A 21,158-nucleotide genomic window follows, 5' to 3' on the forward strand; every position below is an offset into this window, starting at 1 on the left:
CCAGACCTATTTAATCCATTAAATGGTACGCTTTGCAACACCTGCTGCACTGCTACCGCTAGAAACATGGTCCTCGCTAACAACCACCACCGCCACACCACCACTAACAAGTATCATCGGATTATTACGACAACATAGAACATTGCAAATCTGTTGCTGTTAGGCAAAGCGAGGGAGGAAGAAGAATCGAGAAAGTAAAAATGCAAAGATCACGAAAGTAACAAGAGAATAACAACAAAGGGAAAGTAATAGCAATTCTGTGAATATAAAAGCGGATGACGATCGACTGATGACTAGTCATGTTATTTTCTTCCATCAGTTTATATAAGTGCGCGTTATTTTTCGTTATTGTACCATCGTTTCGAAACTTTCGTCGTATCATTTTCACAAAGAGAAGATGGTTCCGACGGAAGGAATTTCTGTACGCGTGAGCCTCAACTTTTCTCTTTGCATTTCGTCCTTTAAGTAATTTTGCCACGACCGAAAATAACGCTGGTCTAATAGTGACATGTCTAAAGAGCAGCGCAGATGAAAAATGATTCCAGACACGTATGCAATTGCATTTGCATGTTTTTCGAATTCACGATTGATCAAAAACAGACATTTTGTCGTTATTAGTATTAAAACTGTTCGATCTGTACCGGCTTCTAAGATCAATCGAGAGTCAAGTGTTTTATAAACGCGATATATCCTACTTACGAAATGATTTTATCGTGAACCGTGACATATAAGTCATTTGGAACTGGTTTTCGTAATACGATACCAAGCCAATATTTTTTCCATGCAACTCGCGCTCGAATCGTACGAACGTCCCGCCAATGATCGTCGTTTGTCATCGTGGCGTTCCCCTCCTTATTTTCATCGTCGAAACTTTCGCACGAAACGATTTCATCTGGCTTTGTTCACGAAATTCGTCGTACGGATGAATAAATCGTTCGAATTAAGACGACGAGAAGCGAACGAACAATTTAACCTTGTACACTATGCGCCGCGTATCGTCGAGGATGCTTTTTATTTCGTTTCGTGCGCGTCGCGGGGCAATTTATCGTCTCGAGTTTACGGAACCCGAGTATGAACTTCCAGACAGTTTGTCGACAATGTTTGACCCAGACCCATTGAAATTCTCCCTTCCTCTACACTGAGCCGCGCAAATGTCGGTCGAACTTAACGACGAAGGTACTCAGCCTGTTTCCCGCGGATCTCACTGAAACAGATCTCGCGAATTTCTCTCTCCATCTTATCTAACCACCGACTGAACCAACTTTTTTTTTCAGGGAAGTGTTTACACTTAAGTGGTCTGACACCCGAACCACTGACAGCAGATGACGACTACAAGCTCCTACGCTTCGGTATCGGTTTCACGAATATGGTAGCTCGTGCCACTAAAGGCAGCGCTGATCTAACGAGGAAGGAAATCAAAGAAGGTCAGTATACGAGACGATAAAGGTATATAAGCGATCCTCCAACGTCCAACGACAACAAAACCTGTGGACCGCTCTTTGTATGTGTGCGTGCACCGCACGTGTAATATAAATTACATATAACTATCGTTTACGAGCATCTATCGACCCAAATTTCCACATTATTGGAAAATGATTATTCGAATAATATATTATTTTATTTGGCTATACATTAGGTGGTGCGCTATCAAAGGATTAATCCCATCGCGGTCCTTGATTTCTTAATACGTTGGTCGCCACGTCACCCATACGTATGTGACGGGTATATTTCCGTGGGGGGCCGTCACCTATGTATGGATGACGCTCTTCTTGTTCGAGTTAATTAAATATAGGATATTACACATTATACCATACTTTTTATTAATTTGTATTCTGGATAAAATATTACATTATGCTATATCGCATGGTATTTGTTAAAACATTCCAAACACATTTGGGGTGATTTTGGACACTTTGAACGATAGTCGACCGTCATCGCTACTCTCCTCACTTTCAAATATATTTTCACTGTGTTTACTGAATATTTTGAGGATGAAAAAATCACTGATGTACGTCTCACAAGTTTGCTTCTCGACTAAATGAAAGATCTGAGGTATCTGCCATCAGATCCGTCGGAATACTCTAGCTGGAAAGCTTGTGGCTTTCTCCATTTCAGAACTAAATATTTTCTTTACAATGAATCGAAGATTTTAAACAATGAATCGAAGGCAGTAAACAATGAATTCCCGCTTATTGTTCTATTTACTCTGCATACCGGTGAGGTCAGATTTTGGCCCCGCAGGAAACTTAGCCAAACCGACCAACGTGTTAAATAATACATTTGGAAAATGATTATGCGAATAATATATTATTTTATTTGGCTATACACTAGGCGGTACGCTATCAAATGATTAATCCTATCGGGGTCCTTGATTTCTTTATCTCGATTTCGCTTTAGTCTCGACCAAGAAAAACACCGTTAACGTTTTAAAAGAAAATCGTAGCATCAAGTTGAAATAAGAAATCGTGCCATAGGAAGCGTGTCAATAACGATTCTTCCATGTTTGTCTTAGATAAGAAATTTTCTAACGATGGAAAAGTACGGTTGAAAGTGACTTTGAAGAACACGGTAAGATCGAGTAATCGAAATAATATTCAATTACGTGAATAATATCCAACTTTCGTAATATCGTAAATTATAAATAAATCGCGAATTAAAGATTCACGGAACGCGTATTATACGCAGAAACCTGCAAAATATCCAGAGTATGGTAACCAATAATATTAACTAATGTGCGAAATAAATCTCTGCGCGTACATTCTACCCGTTTCGTTAGTTGTATTTATAAAAACACGAATTTGCATAAACATTTGCATTTTAATTATAAAATACAGCAAAAGCAGGCTTACGAGCGTAACGGATGGAAAACTTCGATGTTAGGATATGCACGATGTATATAATGCGTGTACAAATTTTAACCATATTGTACACACATGGGCAGCAAAAACTAGACCGTTTTAGACCGAGACGAACATGTTTGAACGTGGGTTGTTCGAACCAGCCAGACGAGTATCATTTCAGCGTGCATTGCATACACAGCGACTTACACGAGTACATACGTATACCGATTTTTTACGCTGATCAGCATCGAGCGAATTAAATTCGATAGCCGAAATCACGGACCGAGGATACAGAGTTGAACATGTTGTAAATTCGTATCACGGTTTCGTTATTTGCTTCTCCGCTTATCTGAATCGTCATTAAATTTATTGTCACGCCGACAAGATATACTTATTCGTTTCGATTGTTCCGCGAACATAAGTTTTTACGAAAAATAACACGACCGTTGTTAATTACTGTTCACTGATGTAATATCTCCTTCCGCTCAAAAGTATACAATGAAACGCTTAGCGTAGCTAGCATAGTAGTCATTTTCACTCCTTTATTCTCGTTCCTTTCGTACCAAAAGGTTATCGTCTGTTAACTTTCTACGCGCTGTTTTCTCGAACGGTTAACAATCGTTCACTTTTTAAGCATTTTACGCGTACAACTTTCGTTAAAACTCTACTCTTCGCAAATGGATACTTGTACAGAAAGTTACACACACGCGTGCATATGCGTATTGCTAGAGTTCGATACGCTTTTTACGGAAAGTGTTCAAAGGTTTAAACTCGACAAAGAACGTAAAGGAACTAAATAAAGGATTAAGTTGAAACGATATAAACAGATAACTGGAAATACATGGTTGAGCGGGTAAAAATGTAAACGATATCGAATGTTTATCGATAAACGTTGATTTACTTACCGTCTCTGGATACCTGCTAGTGACGAGAAGTCTCGCGTGCCACTAGATTCGATTTGCGATTTATCAAATTGTTAGCAAAATCTTGTTCACTTATCTCTAACCGGTGAATAGTAATCGTTGTTTCTTCGCTGTGTTAAAAAAAATTAACCACGATCGCCACAAAAATCTTCCGATCGACTTGCACTTCGAGCCGGTTCCCTCCGCGATCGTCGCCGCGAGAAGACTGACGGCATGCGGCATCAGTGTTTCCAACCAAAACCGTTGAATTCTCTCGGCCGTAAGACAACGACGCTCCCGCGCGACTAATAGATCGAAAAGTCAAATTAAGACGGAACTTAATCGATCGAGGACCAAACAATGAAATAGCACGCGAAACTCCCGTAAATGTTATGTAAAGATATAAATGAACCAACTTACATACTGTTTTAAAAAATATATATTGCAACGATGGATAATTTACAGAAACTCCTCTGATTCTTTCGAACGATATACTTGAAATATATTTTCGTATCGTCGTCGAACGATCGAGAATTCTTTCGCCGGTTATATTATTAATCGACAAAACTTTACAAAGTTGGTGCGTCTTTTTTACAGGCAGTCACATTTTGTTGGAGAAATTACGAAAGTATAAACCGAAGATTGCCGTGTTTAACGGTAAACTGATATACGAGGTATTCTCCGGGAAGAAGGAATTTGGATTCGGTAGACAACCCAACCTGGTGGACGGCACAAATACGGTAAGAAAAGAATTGATTTTGGATCTCTTTCGAATGATAAAAGTAAAAGACTCGCTAATAATCGATAAACTGCTGGATTTCAGTACATGTGGGTGATGCCATCGAGTAGCGCCAGGTGCGCGCAACTTCCACGGGCGGCGGACAAGGTGCCATATTATGCGGCGCTCAAGAAATTTCGCGATTACTTGAACGGCACGATCTCTCATCTGGACGAGTCCGACATAGTGTTCGCGGACTCGAAGCTGAAGAAGAAGGAACAGGAGGCGATCGAGGACAAGAAACCGGCGTATTGCGAGGAGCTTACGAACGAAGGAGAGAGCAGGATCACCGACATGAATGGAACTATCATCAAACAAGATTCAAATTGCCAAATACCTGGCAAGAAGAAAAGAGGCAGGCCAAAGAAGATCAAGAATCCGGAAGATCAACCACCGCCCGATCCCGAGAAATTAGACGCGAACGGGGAAGTGATAAAGAAGCGACGGGGGCGGCCGAAAAAGATTCATCAACAACAAAAGCAACAGGAGCGAGAGATCAGAGAACGAGAACAACAGCAGCAACAACAACAGCAACATCAGGGTATGGGTCATCTAGGAGACGGTTACGGTACCGTGGTACCCAATTGTTTCTCTCCGCCGAAGACGTTCGCGCATATGGCTCCGTACCCTCAACCGATGAACGATTCTGGATACTACGGCCAAGGCATCAACGACAGTCCGTACAGTATAAATGCGAAACAGAGCCCGGTACATTTACAGCACTACAGCCAAAGCCCGAAATCCATGTCGCTCTCGTTTACTCATTCCGATCTATCCTCGGAGATCAACACCGCGATCTCTTCGGAGAACAACTTGGAGCCTTCGCCACTGACATCCCCGAGCGTCGAACACCCAGACTTCGAACCACCTACCAGTATCTCTCAACAAAATATGAACAACGATCATCGTCAGTACAATCCGGCCGGAAATGGCGACAATACGGGCCATCACGGTAGTCCAGGAACGCCGTCTCATCCGAGTTACACCAGCTACATGGGTTACCACGAGCAAACATCCGACCCCCACAATCCCCATCCTCATCAGACCACGTCGACACCGTTGAGTCAAACTACCGACGAACATTCGCATCACTCGCATCCCACTCCTCCGCATACGCATCCCCATACGCCGACACACGCCTCGATGTCGCCTCATCATCCGCACGAACAGTACGCCATGAAAAGGAACACCGGACAGGACGTGGCCTCGAAAAGTCTCAGCGACCTGGAATCTCTAGTCGATCAGATACCGAGCATAGCCGATGGGGGTAGCCAACGTTTGCAACACACGCATCCGGGAATGACCGACGATGGATCTTTGGCAGAAAAAATGGAAGCGCATCATCAGTCTTATTTGTCGGGATTCTCCGGTATGCCTAATGCTGGCATGTCCAATTACAGCCCTCCCTTGGCGCCTACCGGTGCGATCTATCCATCTTCGTTGCACCATTCTCCCAACGACGGTTACGGTTCTCTTTACGGCATGAATGGACGCCAACATCAAGATTCGCAGCAACAACAACAACAGCAACAGCAGCAGCAGCAACAACAACAGCAGCAGCAGCAGCAACAGCAGCAACAACAGCATCAACAGCAGCAGCAACAGCAACAACATAGTAAATCTTATACCGTCGAAAATCTAGCGTCTAGCAATTACACGCCGAGCATGAGCCACGGACATCCCGGTAACTCGTATCCGAATATAATTCCCGGACCTCATTATCCCGTGCCGATGGGATCGACGAACGGGTATCTTTTTGGTGGCCTTGAGTCAAGCTTGATGCAACGCACCTACGGGATGAGCGGTATGAGCGGTATGGGAGGAATGCACCCATCCCTCGGTCACATGGCCAATCCTTATTCCTACAATGGTTCGTATTCTAGTTCCTTCGACGCCTATCCGGCGCCGCCAGCAGGGATTCACGCGCCCAGCGCCAATTATCCCGGCGGTTACGCGAGCGTTGGTAGCGCGACGCCAGGTACTTCTACGCCACCGTCTTACCTTCCTTCCCATCACAGACCGTCGGTCGACCTCGCTTACGACGGTGTATGATAATCGATGTAAAGCTATTATTCGACGTACATACGCGCACGCTCACACACACGCTCGCATTCGCCCTCGCGCGCATGCGCGCGCGCGTTTACACAAACACGTATACAAATACACGCACAGACAGACATACAGACGGATAGACATACAAACGGACAACGGACAAACAGACAGACGAACGGACAGACAACTGGCAAACAAGCAGACGATTCGAGCGCTACGTTTATCTTTTCTACGTATTTTTACACGTTTAGGATCCGCCGGAACGATCGTCTCTTTCTGGCGCGACTTGCTACTGCGATTTGCGCGCCCGTTTTTCTTCCTCTTTCTCCTTTCATCGATCTCTCCGAGCTTCTTTACGCTTTCCTCGAACCTCTTGTACCTTTCATCGCGTGTTTTCGTATTCACTCGGAACTCTTCCCTCTCCCGATTTTTCCCCCTTCTTTTCTTTTTCATCCGGCTAGATCAACGATTATGCCGCGAGTAGCAACGGGCGCACGGTTCGAAACCGCGACGGCAACCGCTATGAGAAGGAAAAAGAAAGGGAAAAAGCCGGTTCTCGCACGCGCTACGCAATCAGGCTGTCGAATTATGTAAATGCGTTAATAGGGTTTCGAAAGTGGCGTGCTCGTCCAGATGCTATTTGTCTCTTTTTCGCAGTGATCGCGCATCGATCGTCGATAATGGGAAAAGTCGAACGTTGAAGTTTCGCTTCTTTCCATCGTTTTCTAACGTTATACTGTTACGCTTTCGTTATTGTTGAAGAATATTCCGCTGTTTCGCTTCACTGGCAAACATGTGCGATCTGTTGCTGTTTCAACGAATCGGTATACATTTTTCTCCGAACGTCGCTCGTTAAAACATGCAAAAGTTTTACGGATTTTCGCGTGTATTCGTCCTTATTTTATCCTCTTTTTCCGTTCCTTTCGTTGTATGAGAGAAGGTATGCAGTTTGTACGCGTCGAATCGTTTATGTCACGTTATTAACTGTAACCGTTATGTCCACAAGTGAGACTGCTATTCGATAAACGGTAGCGTTCGACCTTCGTGTTGAAGCATTTTTTACGAACCAATGGACGAAATATATCCGAATTAGCGGAATATGTATACACGTTCGCGTTGAAACATTGACCGGTAATCGTAGCGATGCGCTAGTCGCAAAAATGTAATTCGCGAAAAGTCGATCGATACACTACCGAGTAGAAAGTACGACTTTCAATGATATTCCTAAAAGAATTTGGAAATATTTTCTGTTCGCGGTGTAACAAATGCGATGTCGTAGGTATACGACTGCTGCATCCTATACAGCTATGTATATGCGTGCGTTACAGTGTATGATATGTTACATCAAAGCAATAGCGCATACACGCGTGTGCACATGATTAATTGCAAAGTGTATGTGTTTAATGCGAATCTAGTCAATTCGATTCGTTGAATCGTGGCGGTTTATCGCAATCGACCGAGTAATTTTACACGCGGATTAAGTCGGGAAAGAAAACTGACCGATCGATAGAGGTACTGAATTTCGCGCGATTTCCCTTCCGCTCGTACGGACAGAGAAGAGACTCGACTGAATCGCGATCGACGTTAACCGATCACAGGCGAATATTTCACCACGTTGATTGTATTCTCGCGTAATAGCCTACTTTCAACGTGTTATTTTTTATCGCCTGTATTCCAACATGAAATAGTGGAATCTTCTTTTTGGTCATCAAATGACACAAAGAGATGCATTCGTCGTAATTTTTCCCTCTAACTCTTCATTATAATTTCGCAGATACTTTTTAATTTAATCGGCATACACGAAACAGAAATGGAAACGTAAACGGTCGAAAGATCTCGCGGTCTCTCTGTCTGTACGCGTTGGTCGAACGAATCGCGGAAAGTTTGAGCAGTAAAAAAATTAAAAAAAAAAAAAAAAAAAAAAAAAAAAAATTAAAAAACGGGAGAGATGGGTCGCGAAAGAAAATCTCTCGATAGTCGATTGGGTAGGCATCCTCGCTTTCGTACCTCGCACTCGCTACAGCCATAGCCATAATCGTTCTCGTTGCAATTTGTTTATCGGTTAATGCATATCGGTTAATCGTTGACTATCGACGTCGCTGTGAAATGTCATAGGTTACCGTGATTTTTATAGTTATCGCGTTATGTTGTCTCTCGTTAATTGTATATTTCATCGCTGCGTTTCGAGTAATCGAGGATTACAGTGTTTTTATCGATACACGATCACAAACAGTCGATGTAGATGTATGCCATAACCGACATCCTCTTTTGTCGCTAATCAATGCTGTAAAATTGCGCATCTGGCATGATTATATGCAAAGAAATAAATATACGCACGCGTACGTGTACACGATCGTACATAAACAAGCGGAAAAGAAAGAAGAAAAAAGGAAGAAAATGAAAAAGAAAAATAAGAAAGAGGATGAAAGAGATATACGTATACGCGTGTACGCGTTCACGTGCCTATACTTATAGAATACACATACAAAGTATAAATATTATATATTGACTATCTACGATAAGCGAGAAACATTTATCGAGTAATCACATAGGATGTGTTGAAACATTTAAAATGATGCACAGGGTATAGATGAGAAAATCGTTGATATAATAACTGATGTCTATATAATGAATGTTTCTTTTGTTCTATCGGCCTCAAGGACACAAAGCGCGTACGATCGACAATTAATCTATGGTAGATGTTTTTCAGAATCCATTCCGATTCAAAGGGGACGGTTTTAGTATAAGTGTCGTCGGTGTTAATCGTTCGTCGATAATGAAACGAAACGAAGAAAAAATGAAGGGAAGAAAAAGATGGAAGCAGGGAAACGGAAATGAACGTATACCGTGCCGAACGGAACGAACCATCGCTACGAATTAATCGATACCTTTCGATTAATCGAATCAATCGATTGTAAATTGATCGCTAAGAATTAAGTATTAAGTATAAATATATTATACAGATTTAAGTGGTTTCGCTGTTGATCGTATCGAATAATAATAATAATAATAATAATATTAATAATAATAACTATAACAATAACAACAACAACAACAACAACAACAAAATAATAATAATTAATAATTAATAACAATAATAATTAATAATAATAAAACGAGAAAAAAGAAAGAAAATCGAAAGAAAAGAGAGGAAAAAATTTCGAGCGTAAGCGAGTAAGAGAGCTTGGGCCAAAACCGGCCTCCGACATATTTTTTAATCGCTTGGAACCCTCTATTATTCTACCTTTTAAACTTAACGGTGTGAATGTCCAGCCGACCGATCGATCGATCGATCGATCGACCGATCCGTCGATTCGTGGCCGAAAACAGTAATCGACCGCTCGCTCACTCGCTTCTATCTTAAACCACACTTCTCTGTCATAATTCTCATTATCAGCATCGTATCGATCGCTCGGATTATTGAGATGTGTTCTATATCGACCAACAACGTACAAGTACTTGCGGAGTATTTATAGCTGTTCGTACAACGCGGGAAAGAGGGGCAACGTATCTTACGTTATTCTTTGCAATTTTTATTTCGTTCCTCTTTTCCTATATCCTGTCCTTCCCCCCCCTTCTCTTCCTTTTTTACGTCACTCGTTGGATCAACGATTTCTCGCCTTAAAATTGATTCGCGATAATCCTCCAGACGCTTCGTTCAAAACTACATCATCCTTCCCTTCGTATCCTTCCTTTTCCTTCGCCTTTAACGCTCGCTTTTCGTCTTTTCTTTTTCGTATTCACCTTTTCTTTATTTTCTTTATCATCGGATCGGGATTACACGAAAAATTAAACTTAAAAACATTTCATTCGGATTCTTTACACGTGCAACGAACTTGCAGATTTTACTTATAACTTTCGAACAAAGCAAACAAAGAAAAATAAAGGAACCGAGAGCTCAGAGAGGACAAGGAAGGAAAAAAAGTAGAATTCGATCGTTCGTTCGATCAACGAATAAGAGTAGAACCAATTCGATATAAATATTCGTTTTCTTTTTCAATTTTTACTGCGAGTTCCAGCTCCTTTTGATTAATCGACAAATTTTCTCCAACAATCGTTGATAACGATTAAATAACATGCTTGGAAATTCGAGTCGCTCGTATTTTCGTGTATGATCGTTTTGCACGAAAAAATGTTCGATCGAACAAAGTAGCGATAATATCGTACCGTGCATGTTGGAATTGAGCAATGGCGAATGCACTGCAAACGCTCATTTAAATGCACACTGTTTTCTCGCTTCGACAAATTCGTAACATCCTTGCTGGTTGTTCGTTTGTTCGTTCTTTCGTCCATTCGTGATGTTCCAGATACACGAAAATTCGGGCTGTTTCTTTCATTCGAAGGAACGAATCGATGTACGCTTAACGATCATAAACGTAGCATAGTTGGATTCGTAATTCTAAATGTTGTGTGTTGCGTTATTTGCCATGAAAGTCGGTCGGTAAACTAAACTGTACTAGAAAGGTGCATCGATTACCCAACGATTTATTTTTTACCAACCGTGCACACGAATTCGATTGCTGATTCTTCGATCGAATGTGCGATCGTCTCTATTACCAATAAACGATACGTTTTTCTTCAAAACGAGGAATACTCTTTAGAATACACGTCTGTTTCGCCATGCAGCATATTCTCTTTTGAAGAAATAGAACGTCGCATATATTCGATTATCTACATCGAATATTCAAAATTACAAAGTTCATTATCAAATTTAAAGTACCGATCCTGTATTGGCTGTATGTATGTGTATGTATTGCTGCTTATATACATGTACACACATGCATATACACATGTAAAGCTTAAAGAGTAATTCCAGTTCTTGAAAAAAATTCAGAGAGTTCTCTAGAAAAAATTATCTGGGAACATCTATCAATTCGGACGATTTAACGAATTAAAAGACAAAGATACAGATTTCAAATAAATTCCTTTATTCTACTTAATTCATAGTATAATCGAAATATAGTGGTTCGATCGCGACGTCCCACGATCTGCAATTTTTATTGAAATGTGAAATTCAAAAATAAAATATTTGCTGTCACTTACCGTCACGAATGTGACTTCGAAGTTTGCCAGACTAACGTATAAGATTGATGCTAATTGTTATTTCGTGTTTTCTCGACTCTCTTGATTGCTTTGACTAGCTTTGCGTACACGTACAGAACGTAATTTATGATATCGAATCTTTCCAGTAAAAGGAAATCTTTAACGATCTATTACCGCTTCGTTAGAATCCTGTTTAGCATCCTTTCAACAATCATATTGCAGTCAGTTTCGTTGTTACTGTCCAAACATAATTGTAACGATATTATCGAGAGAATGATCAGTGTCGTGCAAAACTACCATTGGAGAGAAAGAAATACCGAAGTCGTTAGTATGCGTTGAATTGTGTGATATGTGAATGAATGAAATCGCATTATGCAATCCTTCTTGTAAATTTTAAATATAACGAATCCTGTGAAAACATTTTTCTCTTTTTGGACTCACTTTACCTGAGTCATTGGCAGTTTGTGTCAAAAAATAAATTGATTCGTTAAAAGAAAATTGTCCTGTGTTTATTATTTCCAACAGTTCGTATATCTTCAAAACTTAAATGAAGAACAACAAACATTAAAAAAATATACGAACTTTCATTTAGTTAATGTGTTGATTGTTCCTTAAAAATATAATTATTGAATTTATCTAGAAATATTATGAAAAACCCAAAAAATGATATAGTCTAGGAGTAATAAATGATGAATAATCAAACTAAAAGAATTTACCCCGCCATCTATCGAGTAGATGTAGAAATATATGTTTTCGCGTTTGATCTATATATTATTTAGTTCGTGCTTCGTAAAACACAAAGTGTGTTGGATAATTTGTGTTCACCAGTGTCGTAATTATAATTTCAATTTAAAATGCCGTTGGAAAATCTAGACGAAGAGGGTTTAGAAAAGAATCCCAAATTGGAGTTAGCTCAAACTAAATTCTTATTGAGTCTACCAGAACATAAGGATGATCCATTTTTAAAGAACAAACTATTAGATGCCATTAAAGCAGACGGTGAGATAGCATTTTTGCATCTTCAGTTAACAATTTTAGTTTATCTATACAACAAGGAATTTTACTTATAATAAATTAAATATTTGATATTAAAAATATAATTAATACTTTTACGCAAGTTGAAACTAAGAAAACTACCATGACACTTAACATAACCTTTTTATTGCTGACTATTCCTTTTCATAGTATTCCCCTTGATTCAATAATTTCCTTTCTTTTTATTTGAAAATCTCACTTTTTTTTTTCGTTACTATTCAATAAACTCTCAGTTCATTTTTTATTTCATTAGATATGGCTCCATTCTATGAAGAAGTTTGTAAAGATTTGAATTGGCCAATTGATGATACTCTTTTAACTACAATGAAAGCTAAGAATATGGAACAACTGAAAGAATTAGATGATGCAATTGAAGATGCTGAGAAAAACTTAGGTGAAATGGAAGTCAGAGAAGCCAATCTTAAAAAGTCAGAACATTTATGTAGAATAGGTGATAAGGAAGGTGCTATTTCAGCATTCAGGAAAACTTATGATAAAACTGTATCGTTAGGACATAGACTAGACATAGTATTTCATAATATTAGAATTGGATTATTTTATCTAGATCATGATCATGTTACTAGAAACATAGAGAAAGCTAAAAGGTACGTATGTATTGAAAAATAGGGTGGATGTAACAGAATGTAGGTACCAGTATTTTATTTCAGTTTAATAGAAGAAGGTGGTGATTGGGATAGACGAAATCGCTTAAAAGTATATCAAGGGACATACTGCATAGCAGTACGTGACTTTAAAGAAGCTGCAACTTTCTTTTTGGATACAATTAGCACGTTTACTAGTTACGAACTGATGGATTATAATACATTTGTGAGATACACTGTGTATTTAAGCATGATAAGTTTACCTAGAAATGAACTTAGAGATAAGATTATCAAAGGTTCAGAAATTTTGGAAGTACTTCATAGTAATCCAGATGTAAAAGATTACTTATTTTCTCTATATAATTGCCAATATACTGATTTCTTTAAAAATCTAGGTATTGAGAATTTCCACTTCAGTATAAAATCTTGATAATTTCATATTTTATTTGTTATTATGTATGAATATGGTTTCAGCACACGTCGAGGGTTTGTTGCGTAGAGATTATTTAATTTTCCCACATTATCGGTATTATGTTAGAGAGATGCGCATTCTCGCATACACGCAACTTTTAGAATCTTATAGATCTCTTACACTTCAATACATGGCTGAAGCATTTGGTGTTACAATAGAATACATTGATCAGTAAGCTTGGCAAATTTCATTCTCTGCTAGTATAATGTGCATTTAATTATTATTTCAACTATTTTTTGCAGGGAATTATCGCGTTTTATCGCTGCTGGAAGATTGCATTGTAAAGTTGATCGTGTTGGTGGGATAGTTGAAACTAATAGACCAGATAATAAAAATTGGCAATATCAAGCTATGGTCAAACAAGGAGACTTGCTGCTTAATAGGGTTCAAAAGTTATCGCGTGTTATTAATATTTAATTATATAAAAAATAAATCGAAATATCAAATTTTAAGATTTACTTATTGTCTGGTGTGTTCTTAAAAAAATCTGAAGTTCTTTTTATTACCCACGATTTTAATTTTGTATTAAAGACTTAATATAATTAACAATTTTTACGATAAAAATATATGCGTTGAATGTAATCCCTAGTAAATCCTAGTTGCGATTTTTCCTCCCCTTCTAAATTCTGAATCAGTCCTTTGGAAACATTCCCTATAGTCGTTCTACAATGGTCATAATCCCTACAATCGTTAGGATACCTGCAAGGGTGAAAACCCAGAGAACGATGACGGCTCGATTTCTTTTTAAATATTTAGTTGCTCCTGAACGTTAGTCAAGAGAACATGGAGTTATCATTACACTAATTACAAAACTATATTTGTATTCTAACTTGACAGCGTTTGAAGGTATGTTCTTTCTTTAATAACTTCACAATTAATATTAATTTCCCTATCGAAATATATGTAAATATATCATTTTTATAACGCGTACAAATTTAAGCCTCTGATGTTTTCAGAAGAACGTTATAATAAAATAAATATCTATTGAAAATGGGTCGAAGAAAATCTAAACGAGAAGCGCCACAAAGAAACAAAGCGATCGTACCTATGGATACACAATTCACGTGTCCATTTTGTAATCATGAGAAGTCATGTGAAGTTAAAATGTAAGTTTTAACGCATCGTAAAATCAGATTCTAGTTATGAAGATTATTTATTACATTTTATAATGATTTTAGGGACAAATGTCGAAAAATAGCAAGAATTTCATGTCAAATTTGTTTAGAAAATTTTCAAACCAATATTAACATGTTATCAGAACCAATTGATGTGTACAATGATTGGATCGACGCCTGTGATGCTATTAATTAACACCTATCGCACAACATAGAAAAGTTTGACATTCCATTTTAAAAATAATTGACTTGTTGTATAATATATATTTGATATGTATCAACGATCTTTTTTAATCATGAAAGTAATGATTTTAATCAATAAAGTATGAATGATATTATATATATATATATATATATATATATATATATATACACACACACAATTAATAAATTTATGTAAAATGTTAATTTAAAGATACAACTGTTTTGTAATAAAAAAAATTGTAAAAAATATAAATATATTACTAATAAAAACTTAAAAACGTTATTACATGCATGAAATCACATAACTATATCGAACTTTGATTGATTTATATTTTATACCGACGCAGTTACACAAAATTTTATTATTATTCAATTTATAGATCGATAAAGTAACATTTTGAAACACGCGCTGGATCTGACTTTCTCGAGATAAGAAATGACGTTACTTTTAACTACACAGATACATTGTTCACCGATGTTTACCACTTAGCAGTAGATAAGCAAACGCGCACGTTACGATAATAGCCTTTAAACGGAATTCGAAGCAGTTTATCAATATAGTGCATAAATTCTTTTGCTGAAGTACATGATAATTAATACTTTGCTCCTTTCTTTTACGAAAAGTGAAAATTGCATGTAAAATCGCAACTAATCTAGTTAATTATTTTCGAGTTGCGGTACGAGTATTTCATGAACTTGCATGACGTTCGTTTTGGTCGTCATCGTCCAAAAATACCAAAAGACTTTATCGTATAAAGATCGATTGATGTGCAATCGTAAAAATTAAGCTGCTTAATTTAATATAAAATTGTGTTTGACATCGTTACAATGGATAAAACAGTAACAATAGGTGACGGATGGGAACTGCCACCTCTTCGTAGTTTATATGATTTTCTTTTGGAATCTTCACGTTTCCAATTGCCTAATTTTAGAGATTTCGAAAAATGGGGCAACAGAGTAGCAAATAATCTTGTGTATTATCAAACCAATTATCTTTATATGTCCATTGCTATTTTATTGGTTGTAGCGTAAGTATAATATTGATATTTATAAAATATATATATAATGAAGATTACAAAATTGTTTGATAATGTACATTAATTATTTAGATTGGTACATCCAATGAAGATGATTATTGGTATATCAACGCTCATGGCAGTATGGGCTGAATGTACTTATTTGTTTAATGAAAAAGAATCATTGCTTAAATTCAAAAGAACCTATCCTCAATTTGGAGTAATTCTTACTATTATTTGTGCAGCTTATGTTCTTTATACTATAAACTCAGTCCTTCTTGTATTATTTGGTATTTTACTCTCATTTTGTGGTAAGTTTTTTTCCATATAAAGAACAGTACCAAGAAAAGTATTTTTTCATTATGGAGCTCTGAAATCAGTTATAAAAATCCAAAAATAATTGGTTGATCTGTATTAATATATTGTTAATATTTTAGTGACCTTTATACATGCATCTTTGAGATTAAGGAATGTGAAGAACAAATTTGTTAACAAGATTGAGGGTATGGGACTCAAGCGTACGCCAATGGGAGTTGTCTTAAACTGTTTTGGTATGAAAGAAGAACTCTTTACATAAATTCATAGTCAGATGTTAAAGAGAGATGTACTTTTGTGAATTGATTATGGATATATATAATATATATGTATATATATACATACATATATATGTTTTTGACATTTAAGTTATTCATTGTTACTCTTAGCTTTATTGCTCTTAAGAATAGAAACATTTTCTTCTATATATTCTAATGCTGGGATATAATACAAAATGCAATTTAAGTATTGTTATAGTTGTATAACAATATTGTGGCTAATGCAATATATAATTTCCTTCATAAATTTACTTACATTATAGATATAAATTAATATGTTAACATTTTAAAGTGATTAATGTCAATAATTTACATAGGATATATATGTATGACCTGTGATCTTGTAATACAAAGTTGAATTATTTATTAAATCTATATGGTAACCTTACATAATTCTTAAAACCATATATTTCATTTATTTTGTATTTTAACATAGTTATATACATGGTATGTATATTAAATATATTTTTATTCTCGAATATTAGAACCACATTTAACATACAAAGATGACATTATATCACTAATGTTCAATATATGAAAAAAGAAACTATTTTATAATATTTTTATATGACATTAATTATTTTTCTATATTTCATGATCCTATTTTGTATCAACACACCATTTATTGCTACATTTAATTTTCCATTACTTTCTCATTTCATTACGCAGAACATGAGACCGGTATAACTTTACGTACACAAACAACGTATACTCACTCGGTTCATTAGTAATCTGCTTCATACAACAAATTGTAACAACGTTTGGCAGTGAATATGTATCAATAATATTTGGATGCTGCCTAAAGTTACAAAAAAATGCATTTGGACAATTAGGTAAGAACTATATGTTTAAAATATTTCGTAAATTTGCAAATAAAACTACATTATTAATTTACTTAAATAAGACCTAATTTAACATCCATTTATTTATATATATATGTATCTATCTAAAGTAATAATTGTATTTAAGTATAGCGCTTCTCTGCAACGAACAGATGTAGGTCATAAATTATCATAATTATTTAAAATATGGTGAATCATTTCAATATACAACTGACATACATTGTATTGAACATATATATAATTGTTATAGAGTAATATAATTAAATAATTCTATTTTATATAAATCTTACAACATATGTAAAATAAGGATAAAATAAGTACTATTCAATGTATAATTTTTTTATTTAAAAATATAAATAAAACTTTTCGGTTTTTTAAAATTTCTGTATCTTTTATGTGAAGATACATTGACGAGTAGTTTAGAAAATTTTTAACACAAAATGTTCGAGGCTACCTTGGGGAACAAAAGAGTATATGTAAGAATATATCGTAAGAATATATCGTATAGGAAGCATACTGAACTGTTTTATATAAGAAGAAAAAGAAGGATACAAGTTTCTCAAAATTTATATTGATGTATTCTAATTCTTGTCATTAAAAATGAATGTTATAACTTTGTTATTATTTGTATAAAAGTCAATTAAACTGTTATGATTCATTCTACTGTACATTTCATTGAAAATATTTAACTGAAATGTGACTATTATAACGATAGTAGTAAATGTTTAGGACATTCATTTGATTGTTTAGGACAAATAGGATTATTACAATTACACATAAATGGTAATTGAATATGTCAGTGTCTTTCCATATATATATATATATTAAGATACGTAACTTTTATCAAACTTATGATGTATTCCATAATGCAGTAGTTAAAAGGAAATACTTTCGCTATATTTTATCTGTAAAAAACACAACATATTTCGTTACTTTAACATGTTACTTCATTTATTAAAATATATATGCATACTTACCTAACCAAAGATTACTATATCTTTGTTATAAATACTGTATTTGCTGGAAATAAAATCGTATCCGATAAATATATCTGTGGAGAAAGTGCTCCAATATTTGTTTTTGGAAACGGTATTAAATAAGTATGATCGGTTGATGAGTAACCCATACTCTCCATAGTATTTATGAAATCCTAAAAAAATAAGGATTAATGTGTATTTTCATTTATCGTTCCTAAGTACATTATTATTAATAAGTTCATTGTACTTACCTCTATAGTATCTGTAGCAGACATTGATATCGTTTCTTTCTTACCATTTGGCAGTCTTAAACAAAGTCTTATAGCAGATGTACTATCTATATAAACAATATATATATTTTTATTAACCTCTAGAAATCATACGAATAAAAAGTAAAATGCAATAATTTTTTTACCAGTTTTCTTGCTCAGAGTGGACTTCAGTTCGTATGATCGTTCGTCCTAGAATAATATATGTGAATTACTCGGAATTATACAATATTAAATTGTATGTGCTAACTTCAATATACCTTTGAACTTTCTGTTTCTTGTTTCTTTTCGTTTAATTCGTCCAATTCATTCATTCTTCTTTTTTTAGTTATGTTTCCAAATGTATCAGCTGACATACTTGTACTTGAACTTTGAATAGTTGTCATATCATTCTTAATATCTATATCACCTGTATAATAATTATGTAAATAAAATACAGATATTGAAGAAATGTCATATATTAGAAATACATTAAATTTTTGCTGTAATTGACAAGTACTACTCACCTGAATCATTTAAATTATCAATAGTGTGCTTAAATGCCTTAACAGTAGTACTACTACTACAATCCTATAAATATATAAATACATGAAGAATCAAAGTATTGAAATTAACTATTTAATTAAAGAATGAAAAATCTTTTTTTACACATACTGATGAATTTGATGTAGAACTTCCTTCCGTTGCTGTGGCAGTACAGTTATTCCATTTTTTAGAATGAATTGAGTTGGTTGATGCACATTCTGGTGACGAGTGAGAACTCAACATATCATTTAATGCAGACATTAAAGTATCTACCGTAATATGATTGTAAGTTTTCATACATTCTCCTGTTCTAGGATCTATTATTGCTAGATAAGGATATTCATATACATCATACAGATGCACATAACGACTTCCATCACTTGTATTTGATAAAACCTATTTAAATTTGCAATAATATTAAATGAGTCTTTTTCCTTTGATAAAATTTAAATACAAGTGCTTTATGATAACTCACTTGCCACAAAACAAAATGATCCTTTACAATTCCTTGAATCTGTTGATTGGACCATACATCTCTGTTAAGAATTTGGCAAGAAAATTCTTGAGGATTTTGAACATTTACAAGTAACCAACGGTTTAATGATTTAGCGTGTTCACGAGCTTCCATAAAGGAACCCAGGAAGAGAATACCACATGGCGGTCGAAATAAATCTTCCAATCTTTTTGATTTGCAGTAGGATATTTGTTTAACACCAGCTACTTTTCGAGTCATTTCTTCTTCTTGTCGTTCTATATTAAGTACAAAATGATTATACTATATACGTAGTCACATTATGTATGTGTATATTATCTACTATTTAATAAGGTGATATTCACGGGTTTCTACTGCAAAATCTCTAAATCTGTCAAATACATTAGTCGATAATCTTGGAAGGGAACATATTGGACCAGATGGCACTAATACTTCTTGCACAGGTAAAATAGGAGGTCTCACTTCTGGTTCCGGATCAGCCGTACATAATGGTTCAGGTGCTTGACTACCATCAAACATTAAACTTATTGCAGTTTCCACATTTCCATCAGCTAATGACAAATATTGGCGAGCTGTTGCTTCATTCTCCCCTTGAATTAACACAAAATAACTTATTAACGTAAGTTAAACATAAATTAATTTCAAATTAATTATTCACCAATTTTTTAGATAACATGTCTCTGTACAAAACGGGAACAAGTTTCGTAATCTTTGATATGTTATTAGATTGGTATATTGCTTACCTGTCACTTCTATAAATTTTTCAATCAATTCTTGATCCATTATGACTCTAGATTACAGAAATGCATCAAATAAAATGCGTCAATATTAACATCATTCGTAGGTTAATACTAATTACACAACATTTCGAATTGTTTTCGAAGGTTTTCTATTTAAATCAGCCATAAATTCAATAGTCTTTTCAATAGTCGTGATCTTTACATACTAACGACGCGAAGCGTATATGAAGTTCTGACTTAATACAAAAAACGGTTGTCTGCACTGCAATTATGCGATTGTGCGATTCAACTCAACATTCAACCAAAAAGTAGGGTTGACGATTCCATTTTAACCACAGAGAAAATGTAAGATAGATCCAGTATCACAATATATTTTTATGTCATATGATTTTAAAACAATATATGTTGTCAGTCATAGCATTATTTCCATGTGGCTATGTAAGTAATAGGACGTATTACTCATGTTGCATATGTCACACTATTATATGAAATCGAAATTGAGTATGACTATGAAATTAAAGATTTAAAAAGGGATAAACGGAAGCAAAAATTTTGTATAAATTTACAACCCACCCTATCATATCATTTTATAATAGTTTATACATTTTATCAGTTCTACTTGATAGAAAAATAGTCACACTGCAAATAAAATTACTTCCA

General features: G+C 35.5%; 6 protein-coding genes across 7 annotated transcripts in view; 4 read left to right on the forward strand and 2 right to left on the reverse strand.

Moving 5' to 3' along the window:
- LOC126918731 (DNA (cytosine-5)-methyltransferase 3B-like) overlaps nt 1-3,960 on the reverse strand; it is a 61,714-nt gene extending 57,754 nt beyond the window's left edge. The window contains exon 1 of the mRNA XM_050727029.1: nt 3,746-3,960. The gene's annotated coding sequence lies outside the window, so the exon portion shown is untranslated. The remainder of the gene's footprint in view (nt 1-3,745) is intronic.
- LOC126918732 (probable serine/threonine-protein kinase yakA) overlaps nt 1-12,113 on the forward strand; it is a 56,004-nt gene extending 43,891 nt beyond the window's left edge. The window contains exons 8-10 of the mRNA XM_050727032.1: nt 1,275-1,424; nt 4,340-4,482; nt 4,566-12,113. Coding sequence (XP_050582989.1) covers nt 1,275-1,424; nt 4,340-4,482; nt 4,566-6,572 — 2,300 coding nt within the window. The 3' untranslated portion in view covers nt 6,573-12,113. The remainder of the gene's footprint in view (nt 1-1,274; nt 1,425-4,339; nt 4,483-4,565) is intronic.
- A 267-nt stretch (nt 12,114-12,380) lies between these two features.
- On the forward strand, nt 12,381-14,182 carry LOC126918765 (26S proteasome non-ATPase regulatory subunit 6). The gene is made up of 5 exons (XM_050727151.1): nt 12,381-12,614; nt 12,904-13,255; nt 13,319-13,647; nt 13,727-13,895; nt 13,967-14,182. Exons 1-5 carry the CDS (start codon nt 12,470-12,472, stop codon nt 14,139-14,141), a joined length of 1,170 nt encoding a protein of 389 aa, XP_050583108.1. The 5' UTR covers nt 12,381-12,469; the 3' UTR covers nt 14,142-14,182.
- Nucleotides 14,183-14,316: 134 nt separating this feature from the next.
- Nucleotides 14,317-15,185, forward strand: LOC126918781 (transcription elongation factor 1 homolog). 2 transcript variants are annotated; one of them, XM_050727176.1, is made up of 3 exons: nt 14,317-14,570; nt 14,681-14,830; nt 14,903-15,185. In XM_050727176.1, the coding sequence occupies exons 2-3, from the start codon at nt 14,715-14,717 to the stop codon at nt 15,033-15,035; spliced, it is 249 nt and encodes an 82-aa protein (XP_050583133.1). In that variant the 5' UTR covers nt 14,317-14,570; nt 14,681-14,714; the 3' UTR covers nt 15,036-15,185. The 2 variants fall into 2 exon arrangements, with proteins under 2 accessions (XP_050583133.1, XP_050583134.1); XM_050727177.1 differs by having other exon boundaries at nt 14,684-14,830.
- A 312-nt stretch (nt 15,186-15,497) lies between these two features.
- LOC126918778 (PRA1 family protein 3) lies at nt 15,498-18,542 on the forward strand. Its single transcript, XM_050727172.1, has 4 exons — nt 15,498-16,071; nt 16,153-16,370; nt 16,497-16,610; nt 17,322-18,542. Exons 1-4 carry the CDS (start codon nt 15,872-15,874, stop codon nt 17,378-17,380), a joined length of 591 nt encoding a protein of 196 aa, XP_050583129.1. The 5' UTR covers nt 15,498-15,871; the 3' UTR covers nt 17,381-18,542.
- LOC126918760 (UBX domain-containing protein 7) lies at nt 17,321-21,072 on the reverse strand. Its single transcript, XM_050727142.1, has 10 exons — nt 20,502-21,072; nt 20,103-20,348; nt 19,741-20,015; nt 19,395-19,661; nt 19,247-19,310; nt 19,001-19,149; nt 18,887-18,932; nt 18,723-18,808; nt 18,472-18,644; nt 17,321-18,399 (listed from the first exon to the last, which is right to left on the reverse strand). The coding sequence occupies exons 1-9, from the start codon at nt 20,539-20,541 to the stop codon at nt 18,486-18,488; spliced, it is 1,332 nt and encodes a 443-aa protein (XP_050583099.1). The 5' UTR covers nt 20,542-21,072; the 3' UTR covers nt 17,321-18,399; nt 18,472-18,485.
- Nucleotides 21,073-21,158: the final 86 nt, after the last annotated feature.

Source organism: Bombus affinis, chromosome 7 (assembly GCF_024516045.1).
Source record: "Bombus affinis isolate iyBomAffi1 chromosome 7, iyBomAffi1.2, whole genome shotgun sequence".
In the NCBI taxonomy this organism is placed as follows: domain Eukaryota; kingdom Metazoa; phylum Arthropoda; class Insecta; order Hymenoptera; family Apidae; genus Bombus; species Bombus affinis.

Bases quoted from the DNA above. Each gene is read 5' to 3' on its own strand.
- LOC126918765 (XM_050727151.1), top strand. From the start codon at position 12,470: ATGCCGTTGGAAAATCTAGACGAAGAGGGTTTAGAAAAGAATCCCAAA. The intron at 12,615-12,903 runs GTGAGATAGCAT...TTATTTCATTAG, and splicing joins AGATGCCATTAAAGCAGACG to ATATGGCTCCATTCTATGAA. The intron at 13,896-13,966 runs GTAAGCTTGGCA...TATTTTTTGCAG, and splicing joins ACAATAGAATACATTGATCA to GGAATTATCGCGTTTTATCG.
- LOC126918781 (XM_050727176.1), top strand. From the start codon at position 14,715: ATGGGTCGAAGAAAATCTAAACGAGAAGCGCCACAAAGAAACAAAGCG. The intron at 14,831-14,902 runs GTAAGTTTTAAC...TAATGATTTTAG, and splicing joins AAGTCATGTGAAGTTAAAAT to GGACAAATGTCGAAAAATAG.
- LOC126918778 (XM_050727172.1), top strand. From the start codon at position 15,872: ATGGATAAAACAGTAACAATAGGTGACGGATGGGAACTGCCACCTCTT. The intron at 16,072-16,152 runs GTAAGTATAATA...TTAATTATTTAG, and splicing joins GCTATTTTATTGGTTGTAGC to ATTGGTACATCCAATGAAGA. The intron at 16,611-17,321 runs GTATGAAAGAAG...TTCATTACGCAG, and splicing joins AGTTGTCTTAAACTGTTTTG to AACATGAGACCGGTATAACT.
- LOC126918760 (XM_050727142.1), bottom strand. From the start codon at position 20,541: ATGGATCAAGAATTGATTGAAAAATTTATAGAAGTGACAG. The intron at 19,311-19,394 runs GTATGTGTAAAA...ATATATTTATAG, and splicing joins GTTCTACATCAAATTCATCA to GATTGTAGTAGTAGTACTAC. The intron at 18,933-19,000 runs GTATATTGAAGT...ATATTATTCTAG, and splicing joins AAGAAACAGAAAGTTCAAAG to GACGAACGATCATACGAACT.